This window comes from Camarhynchus parvulus, chromosome 21, assembly GCF_901933205.1.
Source record: "Camarhynchus parvulus chromosome 21, STF_HiC, whole genome shotgun sequence".
Taxonomy (NCBI): domain Eukaryota; kingdom Metazoa; phylum Chordata; class Aves; order Passeriformes; family Thraupidae; genus Camarhynchus; species Camarhynchus parvulus.
This window is the reverse complement of record NC_044591.1, coordinates 4742058-4764504: the sequence shown is the minus strand read 5'-3', so window position 1 is coordinate 4764504 and position 22447 is coordinate 4742058. Positions and strand designations below refer to the sequence as shown.

The window sequence follows — 22447 nt, the reverse complement described above, 5'->3', positions numbered from 1 at the left end:
ACATTGTGTGATGTGTGTGGGTTCTTGTCTTAGCCCTGAAAATCCACAGCAGGGCTGAGAGAGGCCTCAAACGCCTCTGGGTGTGCAACCATGGTGGCATCTGGCACCTCATACAGCCCCAGGTGTGTGACAGCAACGACACCTGGTACCTGATACAGCTCTGGATAGGGGATGGTGAGGCATCCTTCACATGGTACAGCCCCAGGTTTGTGATGGTGACAGTGCCCTGTACCTGGTGCAGCCCCAGGGTGGGACAGTGATGGCATCTGGTACCTAACCCAGCTCTGAGCAGCAATAGTGACAGCACCCACCGCCCTGCTGTGTGATGTGACAGCAACTGACACCTTGTACACCCAGTGTCCGATGGTCACAGCAGCTGACACAGCCCTGGCCATGTGACAGTGACAGTACCTGGTACCTTAATCAGCTCTGAGCAAGGCATAATGACAGCATCATAGCAAATGACTTTGCCATAAGATAATGACTAATGATAAGATAATGACTTAGCCATAGCAAATCTAGGGCTAGTAAATCCTGTGCCAGCCACCTTGGTCATACAGGAGACCCAAATTAACTTTATAATGGCGTAAAGAGCGGTCACATGTTATCCAAGTAGCTAAGATTAAAAAGCAACTGAGCTGTCACAAGCCCAAGACGCCAATAAGGGCTCCCCATCAAAGATCTTAGAACAACCGCTTTGTACATCCCTAGGTGTGCGATGGCGACAGTCCCAGCAGCCCGAGCTGTGTGACAATGACAACACCCGATACCAGGTCCTCATCTCGTATCTCCCAGGGTCCCGGCCGAGCATCCCGGGCAGGGCTGCAGTGCTGGGTCCCGGGCAGGGCTGCAGTGCCGGGTCCAGGCCGAGCATCCCGAGCAGGGCTGCAGTGCCGGGTCCAGGCTGAGCATCCTGGGCAGGGCTGCAGTGCCGGGTCCAGGCCGAGCATCCCGAGCAGGGCTGCAGTGCCGGGTCCCGGGCAGGGCTGCAGTGCCGGGTCCAGGCCGAGCATCCCGGGCAGGGCTGCAGTGCCGGGTCCCGGGCAGGGCTGCAGTGCCGGGTCCAGGCTGAGCATCCCGGGCAGGGCTGCAGTGCCGGGTCCCGGCTGAGCATCCCGGGCAGGGCTGCAGTGCCGGGTCCCGGCCGAGCATCCCGGGCAGGGCTGCAGTGCCGGGTCCCGGCTGAGCATCCCGAGCAGGGCTGCAGTGCCGGGTCCCGGGCGGGGCTGCAGTGCCGGGTCCCTGCCGAGCATCCCGAACAGGGCTGCCGGGCCGAGTCCCGGCCGAGCATCCCGGGCAGGGCTGCAGTGCCGCCTCCCGGCGCGGCGCGGAGCGAGAGGCGGCTCTGAGCGCTCCGCCCGCCCCGCTCCGCCCCGGAAGGCTCCGAGCGCCCGCCCGGCGCCGCCGCCGCGATGCTGCAGCTGCGGGACGCGGACGAGTCCGGCCCGGCCGGCGGCTCCGGCAGCCCCGGCAGCCCCGGGGCCGCCACGCTGGTGCCGGGGGAGCCGGGCCGCCCTTCGAGCCGGCGGCAGCGCCGGCCCGGCAGACGCTGCGGCCGCTCAGTGTCCGCACCGCGGGCCGCGCCGGCCGCCTCCGCCAGTACTTCGTGTTCCGGGTGCGCGCCGGGAGGGGCGCGGGGGCGGCCGCGGGCATCGCCCGCACGCCCTGACCGCTGCCTTGTCCTCTGTGCCTTGTCCCCCCGCAGCCCGGCACCATCGAGCAGGCGGTGAGCGAGATCCGCGTGGTCGTGCTGCCCGCAGAGGACGGGGAGGTGCAGAGCGTGTGGCTGCTCACCGAGTGAGTTCCGCCGCCGGATGGGATTGGGATGGAATTGGGGTTGGGATGGGCGCTGCGGGCGGGGGAGGTGAGAGCCAGGGCAGCCTCAGCCCCGCGGGCTTGGTCCGGAGCCGCACAACCTACAGCGCTATTCGGTATTAAACCTGCTGAATATTATGGTCCAGGCTGGCTGCAGCCATCATTATTTCATTATTTCTTTATAACCCAGCCCTCCCGGATCGCGACCAACACACCCCAGTTAACCCCTTAGGAAATCCAGTCCCACAGAGAACCCACTCCAGCCCAGGCTGGCTGCAGCCATCATTATTTTATTATTTCTTTATAACCCAGCCTTTCAGCTCCAGATCAGTGCTCCCGAGTTAACCCCTTACTAAATCCAGTCGCACAGAGAACCCGTTCCTGCAGAAAAGCACAGGCACAGCTGTAACAAACTGACCCAAAGCCCCATGTGTGCAGCACAGCTCAGACCCTCAGCCCTGCAGATACAAAGCAAAGTGACAGAAAATACAGCGTCACCAAGACTTCAGATTTGTTCTCCTCAGCAATTTTCCTTTCTGCCGAGCACTTGAGTGTTCCTAGCCATGAGTCAAAACCACTTAAAGCTCAGTGGTGTTCTCTCCCCAGAATCGATCACTGGAACAACGAGAAGGAGCGCCTTGTCCTCATCACAGACTGGTCCCTCCTGGTCTGCAAGTACAACTTCATCAGCCTGCAGTGCCAGCACGTCACCAGGATTGCCCTCAGTGCTGTGGACACCATCTCTGTGGGGGAGTTTGTGTTCCCACCCAAATCTCTCAACAAGTAAGCAGCCACAGGTTATTTGGGAACAGACTGAGCTGTCAGCCTGACCACAGGAATGGTGTGAGAATTCTTCCTTTTGTTTGCTTAACTTTGCAAACAACTCCTGAAGCATTACTAGAAGTCCTCAGGGTAGCTGCTGGTTTGCTGGGGTGGTGAGTAGTTGCACTAACAGCAAGTTGCTCAAGGACTTTCAAGATAAGAGTAGATTTGGGAGCAGAAACTCGTCACCATTACATAATGCAGTAAGTAGTAGTAACCTCAGCAGGAGTAGAAAGCTGTGAGTGGCAGGACACAGGGGCTGTCACAGACTGTGAAGGATGGCCAGGGTGTCCCAGGTGCTTCACCTTCTTGCTCTCAGCTCATAAGAATGTCCCTTTGCACGTTCCAGGGGCTGAATTATTGCATTTCTTTCCTTCAGTAAAATTTACTATCACTTGTATTTCAATATAGCTTCTGGTTCCAAGCAGGTCTTTTTCAGACAGACCATTTTTAGTTAACCTTGCTCAAAGCCAAGTTTTACCCTGTTCACTGTCAGGAGGGAAGGTGTCGGTATCCGCATCCAGTGGGACAAGCAAAGCCGAGCCTCCTTCATCAACAGGTGGAACCCCTGGTCCACCAACATCCCCTACGTGACCTTCACCGAGCACCCCATGGCGGATGCTGACGAGAAGATCTCGTCCCTGTGCCGGGTAAGGAGCTGCTCCAGGCACCTCATTGAGCTCGTAGGGTAGACACAACTTCAACACAACACATCAATTAATCAAACAAAATCAGTTACATCACTGGTGGAACTGGGAGCTCCACCTCCCCAGACTCCAAATTTTGACTTGCAAGGTGGCCCCATCACCCACTTTTGCCAGCCTCCCATAACTGGGTGAAACACAGAGGAAGCCAAAACTTCCAAAGGTGCAGAGTCCTGCAAAGCCCGAAAGCAAATGGATCTTGGGCTGTTTCTGCTCTTACTTACCTGACAGGCTGATGGACTTTTCATCTGCCAGCTAATGAACAGACAGTTTAATTGCTCACTGAAAACCTTCACTGAGGTGGTTCTCTGTTCTTTTTGTATCAGGTGCTTCCCTCTGAAGGTTTGCCTAAAATTAGAACCCTATTAAGCGTAACATATCAGTGAGCAGGGCAGAACCACGGTCAGAAATAAACACCTGGTCACTGATAAATCTTTGCCCTGTTTAAGCCACACATCAGCAGTGTCCTGTGTGAAATTAACTGAATCGCTGAGGTTAAATATCAGACTGTGACTATCACAGCCCATAGAGCCCTGACAGCTACAGCTTTAATGCTAATCCTTCACCATTCCCTATCTGCTTAATAACTTGTAAAACAATGCCAAAGCAAGGTGATTTCTTTTCTTCCAGCTGGAAAACTTTCAAACACAGCTGATCCAGGCTGTGAAGAAAGCCCACAAGGAGGGCCCAGTGCCAGGAAGTGCTAACGGGGTGTTGGTGCTGGAGAGGCCCATCCTCATCGAGACCTACCTGGGACTGATGTCCTTCATCAACAACGAGGCCAAGCTGGGCTACTCCATGACAAGAGGCAAAATTGGATTTTAAACCCCCTTGTGTGTCACCTGTTCAAGGGCAAGTGAGTTGGGGAGAGGGTGCTGAGGGCAGAGCACGTGATAAAGTTGCCCAGGGGAAGGAAAGGAAAAAGAAAGGAGAGGGGGATGTTGTAGGACAGTTCCCAGGTTGTTTGGGGAATGCACAGGCTGGATTTGAAGCAGACACAGGGTGGTGTCAGCCTTGTATTTTGTACTGATTTACAGCCCTCACTGGTCCTTATGCAGGGTGAATGAGCCGTGGTGTTTTCTGTGTCCCAGAGCCTGCTCTTCCCAGTCCATCAAGTGCCATTGGAACCTGCTGAAACCCCCAGAGCACAGCAGGACCTTGGTGCCATTGGAACCTGCTGAAGCCCCCAGAGCACAGCAGGACCTTGGTGCCACAGCCCTGCTGGATCCCTGTGTACGCTGTCAAATCCTGTAGTGTGCTTGGGTCTCCCTTGTGGTGTTTAAGAGGAATTGCTGTTCCAATCACCATGATCTCAGAGCTCTGATTAATGCCTGTTAGGAATTTTCAAAGCTGTCAGTCAGTCTTTAACAGCATTTGCTAGCTTTTGCTAAAGCTGCCACTGTTCCACCTGCTCAGCAGCAGTTTGTGAACTCAATATGCATTTCTGAGCTTCTTGTAAAAATCCCTCTAAGAACCTACTGGAACTTCCTCTCTACTTCTGTTTCTTTGCTGCAGCCACAGAATAAAGACTGTTGTGAGAGAACATTGCCAAAAGCCTCACAAACACATTTGCCTTCAAAGCTATTCTTTGTAGAACTGAAAAGGAATTCTATTTTGGTTAGATTGATACTCTTAGCCATTTTTCTTAAATCTACTCTAGTTTGGGCCAGGACTTTTTAATGGAGACAGAGAAAACTTTCAGCACTGTGTGTCAGCCTTGATTCATTACATTCCTGCACTGAACCTCTCATCCAGGGATTAAATTCAGAAGAGATTACAGCTGAAATTGCTCAGGAGGTGACTCTAACAAGCTTTTTCCTTGTGCATGACCTTCTCTCCATGGCCTTCCATCAGAGCTGGATGAACACTGTGCCACAGTGGTGGGGTTTTTTGATCTTAATGTAGGTGAGTGTTTGTGAAACTCCCGTTGCAGTCAGTCCTGACTCCAGCTTTCCAAGCTTCTCCATGCATTTTCTAAATTACCTGTTCAATTTTCATTAACCTTGCAGTAAAGTTAAAATTTCAACTCTTACTTGGTATTTGTTCCTTCATTTTCTGGAGACTGAGGCTGTGAAATTAGGTAACAAAAGCAAAAACATCCAGTAAATTCCTAAACAAGAGGTTCCCTCCTTGGAAGGACACAGGGGAAAACAAGGAAGGATTCCAACTGCTCCTTCCCTGCCAAACCATCCACTCCTATTTGGCACCAGAGCTGGGACAAAAACTCCCATTTCAGTTACCTGTAATTCAGCATCCTGAAGTGTCAAATTGTGATCCCACTGGCAAAGATTCCATGTAATAAATCCAGGGTGGCCCAGGCACAGTTACTGTCACCCAAAATTATTTGTGTGCAAGTAACAGTTTCCTTGTGCTGGGATAAATCACTACATCATCACATCACTGATCACACTGAAACAGACTTTCAAGTGCAGAGGTGCAGGTTTATAGTTTGTAACTATCAAAATATTTATTGGAAATAGAAAATTTAAATAATAGCTATACATTATATATACACAGAGCTACAGTTTTAGAAAATAAGGGTTCAGAGTTGAAAAAGATCAACTCCCTCAATATTCAGGTTTTCTGTCAATAGACACTCATTCCTTACATTTCACTTGCTACATCACTTCATTCAAATGCAGTCACAGTATTTCACACACTGAGCTTGGAGCTCCTTCAAATAAATAACTTATAAATACAAACACTTCAGACTGGGCAACAGGTTTTCACTCCTTTCCTCTTTCTTCCTCAGACTTGGGAGCAGTTTTAATGCATTTTAGTTCTTTTATTTTACCTCTTCTCTTTCCAAGTAACACACACAGAAGTGGTCCTTACTCAGGAGCAGCATGGAGTCCCCACTGGAATGCCAGGAGAGAGACACAATCTGGAAGTCACCTGCAGGGAAGAGATCAGTGTGTCAGCCAGGAGCTGGCAGCCCATCCTCCTGCAGGAGGAAAAGGCAGCTGGAATCAGCCACACAAATAAATCCCTGCTGGCCCTGTGCTGTCCCTGAGACATTTCCTGTGTCTCACTATGAGCTCCTCTTCTCCTGAGGGTGAAAACACCTGTTTTTAAACAGCTCCAAGAACACACCTGAGCTCTTTCCAGAATAACACTCAGATCAATTTATAAATGGAATAATATTTTTCACTGAGTCCAGATTCTTTGCTTCTTTTCTGTCAGGATCAGGATTAAATGTGTCAGATGTTATTTCTTGTTGGGACTCAGATGTTTATTAGTTCTTATCTATATTACAGTCTTACAAACCCTGAGTTCTACAGCACTTCACTCAAACTAAAAATGGAGCCCCATCTCTCCCTCTACAAGGCCTTTTAAGGCTAAACTGTCCAATTAAGAAATGACACCTAAATTATTTTTAATTTTAACCCAATAACCAACCACCCATGACCTGCAATGTGGAGTTCTTTATCCCGTTACACAAAACCACCCAAACCCATGGAAGAGGGGGAAAGGGGGAAAGGGGGAAAGGGGGAAAGGGGGAAAGGGGAAAGGGGGAAAGGGGGAAAGGGGGAAAGGGGGGAAAGGGGGAGCCTCCACCCTAAAACCTCCATCTTGCTTTATATATATCACTGTATTCTAAACCCTTAAACTCTAGGTTTTCCACCCTGTGATATTACACACTTCTATTCAAACTCCACACCCACAATCCCAGTTTTATCATTCCAGTTTGGAAGCCTTCTCCACGGCCTCAGGTGAAATGCAGTGTTCTTTTGGGGAGAAACTTTTTCCAGCACAGAAACTCTAAAATTCTCAGCAGCCAGGGCTCCAACAACTGAGCAGTTGCTGGGAGGTTGTGTGCTCACCTTCCCCAGGCACCTTCACGACGACACAGCCAGCTGGGGACCACAGGTACACTCTGCTGCTGCCCGTGCACACAGCCAGGCGGGGCTGGCAGGGGTCCCACTGGAAGCACTGGATCGTGTACAGCTGCTCCAAAACCACTGCCAGCTTCAGCTTCCTGATGTCCCAGATCCACACAGCGTTGGGAATGTTATCTGCAGGGGAAGCAGCAATTGTGTGATAGCTGGAGGATAAAAGGATCACACGTGGTTTTTCTAAATGCACAGGAACAAACAAATTTGTATGACACAAATCTTTAGGTACACCCCAGGGTTAGCAACACTTGAGTTATGCCAAGCAGAGCCTTCAGGAAATACTGCAAAAAGAGGTAAAAGTGATCTAATCCATCTCCCAGTCCTTCCTTGGCTTTTATCACATTTGTCTGATGGGTTTTGCACCTGATCCAGAGCTCTGGCATCCAGGCACAAACAGCCCCTCAGGACCAAAGGGAAAAATGGAACATTAATTCCATGAGTTTCACTATTCAGGAAGTCAGAATTCCTCCTGCTATAGGTTGTGCAGAGTTCTGCCTTTTAAGAGACCCAGGCTGTAAGCAGGAAGATTTGTTTCATTTTCAATAGTGTGCTCACACAAACTTGAAGAAATATAAAACCCCACTATTTTTATTAAATACAGGGCCAAGGCTGAGTTCATGCCCTGATCAGCAGTTCTGGCAGCTCACAACAGTTAACACACACTACAAGACAGGCTGGGATTCCTCTGTAGTTACACCTCTCACAACAGAGCTGATTTTACAGGGCCATGACTCTTTTTATAGTGCAAAGGATCATCTCTGCTAAGGAAACCCCCACATGCCCCACATGGTTTCCCCTCTAAGGCAGGGCAGTCGGAACTTACCATTTTTGGTTGCCAGGAAACAGTTATCTGCACTGAAGGCCAACATCCCAACTCCCACTTTGGGATTTGCCTTGTCAGCAACTGGTTTGATGTAGTGTAAAGAAACTGGCACTTGGCAAATGTCATCTGAACAGGAAATAAAAGTATTTCACTAAGTGAGCCTGGATGGACAATGCATTTATATCCAACTGTTCAAACCCCTCATCTCTGAAGTGATAGGACCATATTTTACTCTTCTCCAAGAAGTTCCAATCAAAATTTCGATTGTTTTAAGATACTACATCTTCACACAGCTACCCTACTACTATTCCTGCCCTCCTACAGAAAAGAAAAGGCTGGAAATTCAGGCAAGACTGAGATTAAATCAGGAAAATGAGGAGAGATTCATCTTTCTACTACCTTTTAACTAGTATTTCAAACACTGTTAACCAAAGGTGATTTACAGTGCCACAAAGACTGAGACTGATTTTTACTGCCCTAGAGAACATCCAGAGGATCTGTTCCACCGTCCAAGGGGCAGAGTTCACCTACAATGTTTATTTAAAGACTTCCCAAGGCAAACTCAAGTGTCTGGTTTGAGTAAACTTTGGCTTACATTTACTCTGTGTGCTGAAGAGAGAACTAGCCAATGCTCTTGTTGGAGGGAAAGAAAGTCTCTCTGTGCCAAGAGTTGGGGATTTCTCCACTTCTTTATACACAATCTACAAAGAAACAAGTGAGAGCTCTACAGAAGGGCCTCGGAGAGTTAGAACATGGGCTGTTACCAAACACCCACATCCCACTGGCTCATTTGCACATTTAGTACACCTCAGCATCCCCTGGTTCATCAACAGAGGAAAGGGCTTCAGTAGGCAGATCTAGAATCCAGTATTCCCAGTGAATCATGGGCCATTTGGAACCATGATCAGGAAAAACACTCCAGAGAATCAGCCCCAGGGAGTGCACCTCGTTCATTATTTCTGACAGCAAATTAAATCATCCCCATTACAGTGGGAACATGAATCTCATTTTTACAACCCAAAATCTTTAATCTGATTCTGTCACAAACAAAGTGTAGCGCTGCAGAAGGAAAATAGCAAAAATATTTTAGTGTGCCTGCAACATATTCCTGAACACAAGCACCAGGATAAAACACAGCAACTGCAATTCCTGTCTGTGTAGTGGAGATTAACAGAGCTATTTCCATTTGTTTTCCATGACATATTTTACACCTAACTGGAAGTTAAGGCATTTTTCAGCCGTGAGAAGCTTTGCTGAGGTGCTTTAATGGCTCGTGCCTGGCTTCTGGTTAAGAGGCAGAGTCATGTGAATACTGCAGGCTTACAATCCACACATAAAACTCTTCCAGGAGGTCTGTTCAGTCCCTCTGCAATGGCAAACAGCACCACACACTGTTCTCATTACCTCCAGGGATGAGATCAGCTTAGGATTTTGGGAACAGCAGCTCTGCACCTGCTGCCAACAGCCCAGAATCTGTCAGGCCTTGCAGGTACAGGTATAAAGGATAAAAATCAATGCTGACAGATGTTCCAGGAAATGCCCTTTAGGTGAGCTGGATGAGCCTGTCCACACAGGATGGAAAATCTGAACACAATCCAGTTCCAGCACTGTTTAAAGTTAGGAATTGTATAAAGCTGAGACAAATCTCTCCTGTACAGTTTTCCAGTTAGCCATCGGCTGCACACCCAAATCTGTAATGCAGCCACCACCCAAAATACATTGGCATGTGACAGGAGCATCTGAGAATCTATTACTGCTCAAGAGAGATGATCACAGACACATATTCCATCAAGTTTGAAAGGATTCCCCTTTTTTGTTACATGTCTGGGTTGCCATGCAATTTCCCAAGCCCTGGCAGGAAAAAAAAAAGAGAAAAGTCTCCAGAATTAAATGGATTAATGAGCATCTTGCAGATACAAACAACAGCACCCAAGCTCTGCTAAGGACTCCATGGATTTGGGATCCACACTTACAGTCTTTTTGCTGGTAATGACTGCTGGATGCTCAAGCTCTGTGATCTTCTTCCACGTCACATGGTTCAGGATACGCACCTGGCTCAGGAAACGTGGCAAGGGGAGACTGTTAGGGCAAAGTTCTTCAAATGATTTAGATAAAAGAGGCAGGAAACACTTCTCACCTTTTCATCAAAGCTGCCAATGGCCAGGAACTGGCTGCTGGGACTCCAGGCAATTGATTTGATGCCCAGGGGCCACTCGTAGGCACGGTAGGAGGAGAGCAGCCGCCCATCGAGGGAGTACAGCAGCACCTTGTACTGAAACACAGCACAGCCACTCCAAAATCCAGCAATGCTGCTGAAAACCACAGGCAGGCAAATCATCCTGCCAAACTCTGCCTGATTCACATGCAAGTTAAATACAAAGGTACAAATGGTCTCTTATCTATGAGTTAAGAGGCTTCGTTGCTCTCTTTTTGGATGAGTACTTTCAGTAACTGTAAAATCACTGTGCAGTGCAATGTCAGTAAAGCTGTAGAAGATTCTTACATTCTTACATTATTCTTTCATTATTTCAATAGCAGCTTCTGCAATATTTACAATTTTTTGCAAGAAAGATTAGAAATAATTTGCTGTCATTGAAGATTTAAAGAACAGTGACATCCACTTGCAAGGACACCCATCCCCAACACAAATATAATATTTAACAAAAGCTGGACTCACACCCTTTCATGTTCAAAAGAAACATTTTAAACACTAATTATGTTAGTCACTGCTTTACACATGATGGCCAAACACTAACTTGAGCTCTTCAAGAAAATAATCTGCTTTTCCTCTTACCTCTAGGCACGTGTCCCATGCTGCCAGCACACAGCCATTGGGAGCCCATTCAATCCCAAACAGATCCTGGGTTTCAGTGTCAAAATGCTGCCCACAAAAGAGAAACCACAAAACCATTTGAAACATGTCAACAAATCCTGTTGCATCTAAGCTGACAGAATGTTCCGTTTTAACCTTTCAAGGCCTACCACAAACACAAAACGAGCTTTTTGTATGCCAGAGTAGCAACAAAAATATTTCCTCTTGTAATACATGCTGCATTCAGGGGATCTTTGATCCCCTCTATAGAAAAGCAGAAAGTTTCTATACCTTCAAATGAAGAGCATTTCATAACAGAATTAAATTAGTTACACTGAATCAGTCAAAAATCCAGGAGGCCTAATTCCTTGTCTTAAAGCAAGTACAGGATCACATAATCCCAGAACAGTCTGAGCTGGAAGGGACCTTACAGGGACAGCTGGAAGGGACAAGGACACCTTCCACTAGCCCAGGTTGCTCCAAGCTCCATCCAACCTGGCCTTGGACACTTCCAGGGATGGGGCAGCCACAGCTTCCACTCCAAGGTTCATTAGGGAAGAGCCCAGGAACATGACAAACATTCAGGGGTATTTCCCAAATTTTCTCTCAGCTTCTGGTGAGGCTCAGAATTCCCAAATTACAGGTGACACAAGACGCAGACAAGTTCTTAGTGAGGTTTAATTGCCCAGATCCAGCCCGTGGCCAATGCCACCCTCCATGGACTGATCCCATGTGTGAACAGTTTATATCACATGTCCCAAGCACCAAGCACTTGCTGCTCTCACTGTTTCTAATGGAGTGGTGTGCAAGATGTGCAAATAACTCCAGAGCAGAGGCAGAGCTTACCCTGAGGAGCTGCCAGTTTCTGCACACGAAGATGCTGATGAAATCCTTGCAGTCGCGGCGCTCCGCCACGGCCATGTAGCGCCCGTCCTTGGTGAAAGCCACCCCTGCCATGGCACAGATTAATTAAAACTGGCTTAAATAGAAATCAGACAAGAAAGCAGAAGGGCTGATGAGTCTTCAGCGAGGCACAGTTACTCCCAATTCAAAGCAGAACTAAAAGAGGAGCCAGAGTCTCTTCACAGAAGGTCACATTAATCAAGGCAAAGCGCAGTGTTACTGATTCATTGTGTCAGCAATTTTTAAGCTCAGAATGTACAATTTCTCAGGATGCAGAGCTCCAGCGTGCTTCAAAACACATCTAACCACTGACAGTTGTTATATAAACCCAACAGCTTTCAAATAACCACTTCATTTAGCCTGGCTAAATGGATCAGTTATGCAACCATCAGGTTTCCACCAACTCCCAGGCATTGCTCCCCATCCTCCTGGATTCTGCATGGAATACATAATTGTCTTTGTCATCTCTGGGATACAAGCCTTGGGCAGGAAACTGCTCACCACAGCCATGTGGTCTGACAGCCCTGACACAAGCTTCCCTTCCCAGCATTTTCATATGCAGAAGATGACAAAAGACACTCTGGATTAATGTTTTTCATTGTGAGCACGTCCAGCATAATTTAATGTCTTAAAGGATCCCTCAGAGGCAAACACAACACAGATGCACATGTGAAGAGCAGGCACATGGATCAGCTGGAATCCTTCACTCAGACACCACAACCTGGCTGCAGGTGCTGCTCAGAAGGGACAGAAGCAGACTCTGTTCCCAAAAATGGGGTTTGTCATCACATTAAAGTCATTTTCCCTTTCTGCCACGTTAAAGGACCATTCCCAGCCAGGTGTGTGACACTTACCTTGCTGGCATGCTTTGGGGTACTTGATGTAAGACACAGACTTGGTGCACAAGGACCACACCGTGATTCGCAGCTGGCACAGAGACAGGGAGCAGTTTTGGTTATTTGTGTAGATTAAAAAAAATAATAATCATCAACAGGAAAACATCAACCTAATTCAGCAACACAAAGTGGCTCGATGAAAATTCTGTGATTAATTAATTATTCTGCAGCTGTTTTGTGTAACACAATGACCTGGGAAGCAGCTATGAGGAATTCTTTCCCAATTTCTGGCAGTTAGCAGGGAATTTACCCAAACTTACACAAGTACTCTAGATGGGGACACAAAATTCACACCACTGATATGGAGAAAACCTCTTCACAAACACGAAGTTCCTGATATTAGCACAAACATCATCCCAATCTATTGCCCAGAGTCACTGTGCAGTTGGAAAAACAGAATCTGGAGGAGAGATGGGGACTTTCCTGCCTTTAAGAATGGATGACAAGTTACAGCCCCTTCAGACACTGTATCCCTTGGGAAAAGGCTATCAAGTATGAACATTGAGCTGGATTTTACAACATTTAGAAACCCTCAACTTTGATGGCTGAATTGTGTTTTGCTCTTCCCTCCTCAGGCACCCTTACAGAATTACTGAAAAATTCAGACAGCCAAAACCTGCTATGCAAAGCAAGGCTTTACACTGGTGTTTGGGGGATTTCTGGAGAACTGTGCCTCCACAAGCACCAAGGCAGACCCAGCCTCCCCACAGCTCCCCAAGGTCACAGCTGCACTGCAGGCTCTGCCTTGCCATCTGCACATTACCCAATTAAAAACAAATACTCCCTCTCCCTTAGCAACGGCAGCCCCAGACACACGGGCATGCACCAGGATGGCACGTGAACCTTTGCATTTGGAGCTGGAGCAAGGAATGTTTCCACACTCAGGTTCTGAACTTGTGTTTTCCTGCATTTTACTGCACCAAGGAACAGCTACAGGTAGAACTTTTTCCAGAGAAGCACCTCTATCACAAAGCTTTCCCGGAATTATTGAACACCAAAATTAATTCTGATCCATTGTGTAAAACACCAGAATTGTCCCTATTTGCTCCTCCTCCCACACAGCCCAGCAGCCTCAGGAGGAAGGTTCTCCTCCACCTTTCTGCAGGTTTGCCCTCAACACAGCTTTTCCTTCCCTGAAGGACCTGGCACTGCTCAATGGTGACAAAGGATGCTGAGGGAGCAGCCTATGGATGTGCCTCACTGGTAACACTGCAGGCTCTGTGCTGCAACAGAAATTGGAGGATTTTCCCTTGTTGACATGATCAGTTTTGGTGGGAAGCAGAATTCAAGGGATTTACAGGGTTCAAGCCAAGCTTCAGAGTCCAAATAAACACTGTCTCCCCATCAGAGATCCATGGAATCCCAAATAGACCTTCCTGCCTTACACATCAGGAAACTTCTGGGATTTGAAGAAATAACACAGAAATCTTTCCCCATGGAATCACAGAATTATTTGGGCTGGAAGGGACCTTAAAGCTCATCTTGTCCCGCCCTCTGCCATAGACACAGACACTTTCCAGTAGACCAAGTGGCTCCAAGCCCTACCCAACCCCACAGGGAAGGATTTCTTCCCAGTATCTCACCTAACCCTGCCCTCTGTCAGTGGCAAGCCATTCCCCCTTGCCCTGTCACTCCAGGCTCTTGGAAGTTGTCTCTGTCCATCTTCCCTGTAAGTTCCCTTCAGGCACTGGAGAGCCACACTGAGGTCACCCCAAAGCTTCTCCTCTCCAGGCTGGACAATCCCAACTCTCCCAGCAGAGCTGCTCCATCCCTCTGATCACCCTGGGGTCTCCTCTGGACTCTCTGCAGAAGCTCCAGGTCCTTCCTATGCTGGGACCCCAGGGCTGGAGGCATCACCTGGGCAGGGCAGAGGGGCAGAACCTCCTCCTCTAAGTTCAGCAGCTCCTGGAGAAACCCACGAGATGAACATTAATCAACTTTTATTGATTAATGACCCTGGGGCCGCTCACTTCCGGCCACCCAAAGCCAGCGCTGTCAGTCTGCTCCTCAGGCAAGATTTACTTTAAAAATACCAACACAATGCCTCCACACATTCCTCTGCAGCAACTGCAGCACTGAAATGCTGCTGGGGACTATTAATTGCATCCCTAAATGCACTGGCTGCCCTGCCTCCCCTGAGCAAAACACACAGCACACATTCTCCAGCCACTTAATACAAGCTTAGCAGCTGCAGGCTTCGAATGCTCAGGGCTGGATCATCATTTTTCCTGACAAAGGCATCTGAGTGCTGCTCCTCAGCCTCATGAACAGCTCCCCTGGCCTGCTGGGCATCAAACACATTCCCATCCTGGACCACACTGCCTGCTCCAAGCCTCAGGAGGCCAGCACACATTTCGTGGCACAGTCACACACACAAAAATACACCTGGACTACAACTAAACAGGATGCCTCTAAGTGTCTGAAAAGCAAAGCCCTCATCTTCACTCCATCTGTCAGCCACAAGACACCTTTAATATCTAACAAGATCATAGAATCACAGTCAGGAAGGGACCTTAAAGATCATCTTGTTTCAAATCCTCTATTCACAGATTCATTGAGGCTGGAAAAAACCACCAGGATCATCAAGTCCAATCCAACTTGTGCCTGATCCCCACTTTGTCACCCAGCCCAGAGTGCCACCTCCAGGGATGGGGACTCCACCACCCATCTCCCTGGGCAGCCCCTGACCACCTTTTCCATGAAGAAATTCCTCCTGATGTCCAACCTGACCCTCCCCTCCTGGCAGAGCTTGAGGCTGTCTCCTCTCATCCTGTCATTCTTTGTTCAGCTCCACTCTCTCCCCTGCAAGGGCTGCAGGCTCAGAGGGAAGCACACAGATACATTCTATAATTCCATTGTAACTTCTCATCCAACTCACACAACTGGATGGTTTGGTCTAGTGCTAGGAACATTTAAAACCAAATCATTTTACTTCCTGAAAGCAGGATCTTTTACTGTTGTTCCATTTGTGCCCACTCAGACATTCCTACAGAGAAACTCACATTATGTGCTTAATGTATGGATTTCACACCCCCTTCCCTTAACGTTGTGTTTACAACTGAATTGTGACAGAAAGGGAAAACCTTCATATTCCCACCTGGAACATTCCACAATCTCATTCAAGTTGCCAACATAAATGAGATGAAGAAGATTAGAAGGATTATGTCACAGCTTGCAGACAGGATCAGGAGCAATAGAAACACCAAACACAGGGTGAGAAAAGAAACCAAACGCTACAAAAATGACAGGAAATTTCCATTGCTGCTCGTTGCCTTTCTCAGGGAATTCATGGAGAAGGGACAATTGTTTTTATAGAAGGAGAACAGCCCATGATTAGTTAAGTCTGCAGCAAGCCTTTCTCCACTGCTCCTTTTGGAGGAAACTTTCTCTTCAGCATAGATTGAGTGGAGTTGTCAAACTCAAATCCTCACAATAATGGTGTCTGAGAAGTTTTCAGCTGTTGTTTTGCAGTGGAAAAACAAACCAAAAGCAGAAACATTTTTAAAATAGCCTAAAAACAGCTGAGAAATAAAAAGTATTTAGATGGTAACGTGATAAACAGTGGCCCAGGACCATGGCCCGATGTTGACAGCTCCAGGCAGGTGTAGGACTGGTGATTTTCAGCAGACAAAAACACACTTTTAAACAACCTACAGCTCAAATGACTGTCAACTCTTGTCCCAGACTTGACTGGGTCACTCAGCCCCCTCACACAGCAGTGTCTGTCAGCACTGGATTTCAGAAGATTATTCAGAGTACATTCCTCGCCAGGAAGCATTTTTCAGCCAACGCAGCCACGCACAGTTACTAAGGATTAGCTGGGATACACACAGAAACACACACTTCTCCCTGCTGCTGCAGCTCCAAAGAAGCTCCTTAATGCTTGAGGACTTGACATGGAATGAGACAAAGTACCAAGTGTGTAGTTTGTAAGCACAGCTCTTCAGAGAAACACTCCAGAACATCTTCACACTATTTATCCCAAAATGCGAGGGTCATGAGGAAGCAGAGAACGCCAGGATGGCTTGGGCTGGAAGGGACCTTAAAGCTCATCTTATCCCACCCCTGCCACGGGCAGGGACATCTTCCACTAGGCCAGGCTGCTCCAAGCCCTGTCCAACCTGGCTTTGAGCACTTTCAGAAAGTGAAGAGGATCCATTTGCTTTCTTTCAGATCCTTTACCTGCAGCTGTTGGTTAAACTCTATCTGTGCCTGTAAATTCTGGCATTGGAAGGAGTCAAATGGGGCTTAACACCCTCCACAGGACACACTGATAATGTGGAACTGCCTCCCAGAGTGAATTTCAGTAGAGGAGGAACACACAGAAACCCTACAAATTAGCTGATGAGTTCCAAGTGTCAAAGGATGGTGCCAGACTCCTTTTTTAGGCGCCAGTGACAGGACAAGGAGTAATGGCCATAAACTACAACATGAGTTTTCCACCTCAACATGAGGAAGAATTTCTTTCCATGGAGAATGGCAGAGCACTGGAACAGCTTCCCAGGGAGGGCAGGGAATCTCCCTCTCTGGAGACATTCCAAACCCACCTGGATGCATTTCTGTGTCACCTGCTCCAGGTGACCCTGCCTTGGCAGGGGGGTTGGACTGGATGATCTCCAGAGGGCCCTCCCAACTCCAAATACTCTGGGATTCTGTAATGATTTTTCTGAGGCACTGGTAAGTACAGATTGCTAGAAAGAAATTAGCCCAACCATAACCTTTAAAAAAAACCTTTCTTATTCCTCAAGGAACAAGGAAGTTCCTTGGAAGCTCTCACTGGAGTTCACACATTGACCTGAGGAATAACGAGTGGTGCTGTTTGGAAGTGACCAAAGCCCAGCTGAGCTGGCTGACAGGGAACCCCCAAACCCTCCAGGCAGTCAGTGGATTTGATAAGACGCTGATATTAAATATCCTGAGCACTGCCCACATCCATCCCTCCAGACTGTGGATTTAGCAGGGAGGGACTAAACACAGCTCCAACCACGGCCTGGCCCTGGCAGCTGTCTGACAACAGCTAATTTAGCAACCTGTTTACAGCTGGAAAGGAAACTTATCCCAACACAGATGCCAACTTGGCAAAGGCTTAATGAAATCCTCTAAGGTCAAACCGAGTTCTGTTGGGAGGCAATAAATCCTCCCTGGTCCACCCCCACATGCACGTGCCACGAGATCTTCTCTGGGAGCCTCACACAGCCCCAGACTGCAGTTCTGCCTCCTCTGCTGCTGCCTGACCAGCAGGGATGGCTGCTCTGCCTCCAGGCTGGAGTTCTGGGCTTGTTTTTAATTTTTATTGCTGCTATCAGGGCAATTCACACCTAGGAAAATCAAGGCCTAAACTTATCACTCCTATCTAGAGGGATGGGGGAGTGGGTCTGTACATACACACAGCAGAGTCTACAGCAATATCCTACTAACAATTTTAGGATATCCTAATATCCTACTAACTAATTTTTGGGATTTACCCAAAAAAAAGGGGGAATCTTGCACTGCAGCATGTGAATTCTGTGCTAACCAGCGTTATGGCACAAGATCCTGTCACCTAAAACCCTTCCACAGGTTTGGAAGGAGTAAATACAAAAAGAAAGTGTCTAACATGCTGTTCTTGGCTATTTTCTGACCCTTCATTGTTGTACTCAATAACAGCAATCATCAGCTCTAATCCAAAAGGTGGAAAAGTCAGAATCCACAAGTTTTCCAATAAACTGACCATTCACAAACCAATTTGGATTCTACATTAAGTAGCATTCCCCAATATGGGTTTTAATAAGCGTTAAAGGTGTTTTAATTTCACAAGTAGTCCTACCAGTGGTCTGGCTCCTGTGTGTCAAATCAAACAACTGGGAAAATATTTTCAGGATCTGGATCTAAATCTCATAAGTCAATAGGTCTGTAAGTTTTAATTCAAAATCACTCTGAAATGCTTATGGTTTGGGTTTTTTTAACTAGAAATCTTGAGCTTTTCTCACCATGCAAGCAACATACTGAATTTCTAAGACTGTTGTGATGAATGCCATCAAAATCAAAAACATCAGGATATGTTCTAAACCAAACAATTTTACCTTTAAATTCAAAGTGTCCATTTTCTACCTTCTCACCAGAAGCAAGAGGAAAAAACCCTTAAATGTTCCACTTAGTGGCACAACAAACACATAACCTGGAATTAACCCGAGTCGCACACAGGAGTACAGAGCTGCATCCGTGCTCTCCACCACTGCTGCAGCTTTAAGGGCTTTGGGTTATTTTAGGAGGCAAAGGGCAGACAGCAACATCTGACACCGAGGGGAGCAAGCCTGCCTGCACACTCACATGGAACTCGGTGGTGTTGAGGATGTGACGCCCGTCCGGACTCCAGCATGAGGCCACCAATCCCGCGGAGCCCTCGTCGATCTTACAGTACCACTCCGGCTGCTCCAGGGACCAGACCTGGGGCAGGGAGCAACCACACCGGGCAGGAAGCATCAGCTCAGCCAAACCTCTGCTCAGCAGGATTCCCTGCAGCTGGCAACAGGCTCCTGCATCCCAGCTCAGGCAGCTCAGCAATACCCAACCACCCGCAGCCATGAAGGACTGGCGCTGGATCCCGCTGCAAAAGTGAGTCCCGTACTTTGTGTGGTCATGGAAATGGCAAATGATGGGGGGTTGGATTTTTTCTGTGATAAATATACTGAATGTCCAATATTTAAACAGGTTTAGTTCACTTAACAAGCTTCCATGTTATTTATTTCCGTAAGATAATCTCCAATTCTGATCTGTTTCGCTAGATATTTTTATCTAAAATATTCTTTTTCAAACTAAGATTTTTGTCGTGGCTTTCAAAATCCTGATGTGCTGGGTTATCCTCCAACTGTGTTATCAATAACATCAGGTGCTTCAGCAAAGCCTCAGACTAGTGCTGGCTGTTAAGCTCTCACTCACATCACACCCAAACCCCAGCAGGAAAAACACGCTCTGTGCTGCTTTCATGCTCACCTGGACAATGCCCCGCTTGTACATGGCACACAGGATGAACTGCGAGTCCGAGGACCACTCGATGTACTGGATCTGATCCATGCAGCTGTAGAGGTGGAGGATCTGCAGGGAGCTGGCATCCCGAACCACCAAGCGGTGCTGCACACACGAGGCCTGGCGGGGAACAGGGACAGGGCTGAGCTGGGGCAGGATCCTGGATGGAGCACCAGGGCTGTCCCTGCCAGGCTCACTGTGATGGCACATTTAGCTCAGAGAGCATCAACGTTGTGTTTAAAGAAACAAAAAATCCTCCCTGTGGGTGGTGAGCCACTGGCACGGGGTGCCCAGAGAAGGCTGCCCCATCCCTGGAAGTGTCCAAGGCCAGGCTGGACAGGGCTTGGAGCAATCTGGGATAGTGGAAGGTGTCCCTGCATGGGACTGGATGAGCTTTAAAGCTCCTTGCACTCCAAACCAGTCCAGGATTCTGTTCTATATGCACTGAGCTCCAATGCAAACTACAGTGAGAACTAACCCAGAGGAAAGGGGGTTTTAGGGCAGTAAATAGAATCCTTGATTTTATCACTGCTGGGTAAGTAACTCCAGTTTTTTTAAAATTACTTTCTGTCTTATGATTTATTTTATTTCATAGAATCGCTTAATGGTTTGGGTTAGGAGGGACCTTAAAGCCCATTCAGGGACACCTTCCACTGTCCCAGGCTGCTCCAAGCCCTGTCCAACCTGGCCTTGGACACTCCAAGGGATCCAGGGGCAGCCACAGCTTCTCTGGGCACCCCATGCCAGGGCCTGCCCACCCTCACAGAGAATTCCTTCCCAATATCCCATCTAACCCTGCCCTTTGGCAGTTTGAAGCTGTTCTTCCTCCTCCAGCCTCTCCAAACCGTTGTAAAAAGCCCCTGTCCATCTTCCCTGCAGGCTCCCTTCAGGTACTACATAATTTAAAGTATTAATTCATCTAACTGATTAAGGTTAATTTAACCTAACTCATGTCTCCGGTGTTGACCCTTCGTGCCTCAAAGCCCCTCGGCAGCAGCCTCTGAGCTCAGGCCCGCAGGCTCCGGGGCTCCATCGCTGCCCCGCAGCGCCCGCCCTCAGCCCAGCCCAGCCCGGCCCCGCGCAGCGGCCGCTCGGGGGCCGCGCCAACCGCCCCGTCCGGGGCCGCGCCAACCGCCCCGTCCCGGGCCGCACGGCCCCGCTGAGCGCGGCCGGCACTCACCAGGCATCTTCCGTCGGGGGAGAAGCGGCCCAGGAGCCCCGAGAGCTTGAAGAGCTCCGAGAAGTTCATGGCGGGCGCGGCGCCGCCGGGATTCGAACCCGCCGCGCTCCGCCCGGCCCGCTCCCGCTCCACCGGGGCCCGCCGGAAAGGGGCGGGGCCGCGCGGGAGGGGCCGCCCCGGGGCACGCCGGGAGTTGTGGTCCCCGCGCCGGCCCGGCAGGGGGCGCCCGGCGGCGGGAAGCGCGCGGGAAAGGCGCGCGCGAGCCGCATTGGTATGCAAATGAGCCGCTAATGAGCCGGGTAATGACGCGGTTAATGAGCTGAGGGGCGTGCTCCCCCTCCTTTCCATATCCTCAGGGAACCCTCCCTTATCTGCCGCCTTTCCGCGGGCAGCGTCCCGCGCACGTAATAGCCCTGACTGATTAACCGGCCCTTCTGGCTAATTAATCAGCCCTTCGGGCGAATCACTACTGCCGGCTAATTACCGACAGCAATGGGAGCACAGGTGGGATGTCCCGCCAGATTCCCCGGAGGGGACAGAGGAACTAATAATTGGAATAGAGAGACCGCAGCAAAAAGGATGTGAAATGACTGGAATCAATCAATTAATAGATAAATAAATATGGAGGGGACAGAGGAACTAATAGAAACGATGCTGTGTAGGATAGTTTTTTGAAAGGAAGGACTCGCAGCGAGACAGCAGCCACAGGACACCTGAATCTTTCAGGGAACAGACACAGAAATATTCCCAATGCTCTGCCTTTCCACACAGGGCGTCCCCACTCTTACATCCCGCACAGCCCAGCTCGCCCTGGCGTCACTTTGGCCAGCTTTAATTCCCTGGCACGCTTGGCTGAGCACTCCCCACCCCCTGTTTCAGCTGCCTCCTATGGCAGGAAGGATTTCGCCTCACTTTTCACAGAGCTTTTCAGCGGCTCCAATGTCATTGCCTTGGCGACCGGGACGCTACTCCCGTGTGCAGGGCGGTAGATAACGTAGATCCTCAATCCCAGGCCACTCCTGCCTGCGGGAAACCTCCGGGGGAACTCAAAACTCAGGTAGGAGGAAAGGAAAAACCTACAAAAGGAAGCCCCTTGCTCTGGGGGTGTGTGAGTTTCTCCATAATGCAGCTGGAGGGTGATTTGTGGTGGGGTTGTGACAGAATATCGAAAGTTTTCTATTAGTTTGCCTTCTTTAATGCTTCTATTTCATACTACTTTCCCTCTTGCTTTTACAAATGAAAAGCAAGCCATGCTTATATCTTTTAAGGGGAAAAAAAACTCTGGATACCTACTGGACTGGTGCTTTTCTGGAAAATTTTTTTGGAAAGTGCAAAGCAAGCCATGCTTGTATCTTTTAAGGGAAAAAAATTCCAGATACCAACTGGACTGGTGCTTTTCTGGAAAAAGTTTCTGGAAAAAACTATTTTGGAAAGTGGAAGGCAAGCCATGCTTGTATCTTTTAAGGGGAAAAAAAATTCCAGATACCAACTGGACTGGTGCTTTTTCTGCAAAATATTTTTGGAAAGTGCAAAGCAAGCCATGCTTGTATCTTTTAAGGGAAAAAAATTCCAGATACCAACTGGACTGGTG

The 22447-nt window shown here is 48.6% G+C and overlaps 2 protein-coding genes across 2 annotated transcripts; one reads left to right on the top strand and one right to left on the bottom strand.

Moving 5' to 3' along the window:
* Window positions 1–1412: 1412 nt before the first annotated feature.
* On the top strand, window positions 1413–5378 carry TPRG1L (tumor protein p63 regulated 1 like). The gene is given in 6 exon segments (XM_030963840.1): window positions 1413–1506; window positions 1509–1615; window positions 1706–1797; window positions 2422–2598; window positions 3134–3287; window positions 3972–5378. Coding segments are annotated over 6 exon segments (819 nt in total). The 3' UTR covers window positions 4167–5378.
* Window positions 5379–5784: 406 nt separating this feature from the next.
* WRAP73 (WD repeat containing, antisense to TP73) lies at window positions 5785–20991 on the bottom strand. Its single transcript, XM_030963716.1, has 12 exons — window positions 20857–20991; window positions 19644–19796; window positions 18981–19097; window positions 12630–12702; window positions 11719–11822; window positions 10855–10941; window positions 10198–10332; window positions 10034–10111; window positions 8656–8761; window positions 8061–8186; window positions 7166–7357; window positions 5785–6236 (listed from the first exon to the last, which is right to left on the bottom strand). Exons 1-12 carry the CDS (start codon window positions 20923–20925, stop codon window positions 6127–6129), a joined length of 1350 nt encoding a protein of 449 aa, XP_030819576.1. The 5' UTR covers window positions 20926–20991; the 3' UTR covers window positions 5785–6126.
* Window positions 20992–22447: the final 1456 nt, after the last annotated feature.

What these genes read in the sequence shown, in the direction of transcription:
- WRAP73 (XM_030963716.1), bottom strand. Translation starts at nt 20,925, where the DNA reads ATGAACTTCTCGGAGCTCTTCAAGCTCTCGGGGCTCCTGGGCCGCTTC. An exon ending in CCCCCGACGGAAGATGCCTG is followed by an intron (nt 19,797 to 20,856) that starts GTGAGTGCCGGC and finishes GTTCCCCGCCAG; the next exon opens with GCCTCGTGTGTGCAGCACCG. An exon ending in CTTCAGCACACAGAGTAAAT is followed by an intron (nt 8,187 to 8,655) that starts GTAAGCCAAAGT and finishes TTTCCTGTTCAG; the next exon opens with ATGACATTTGCCAAGTGCCA.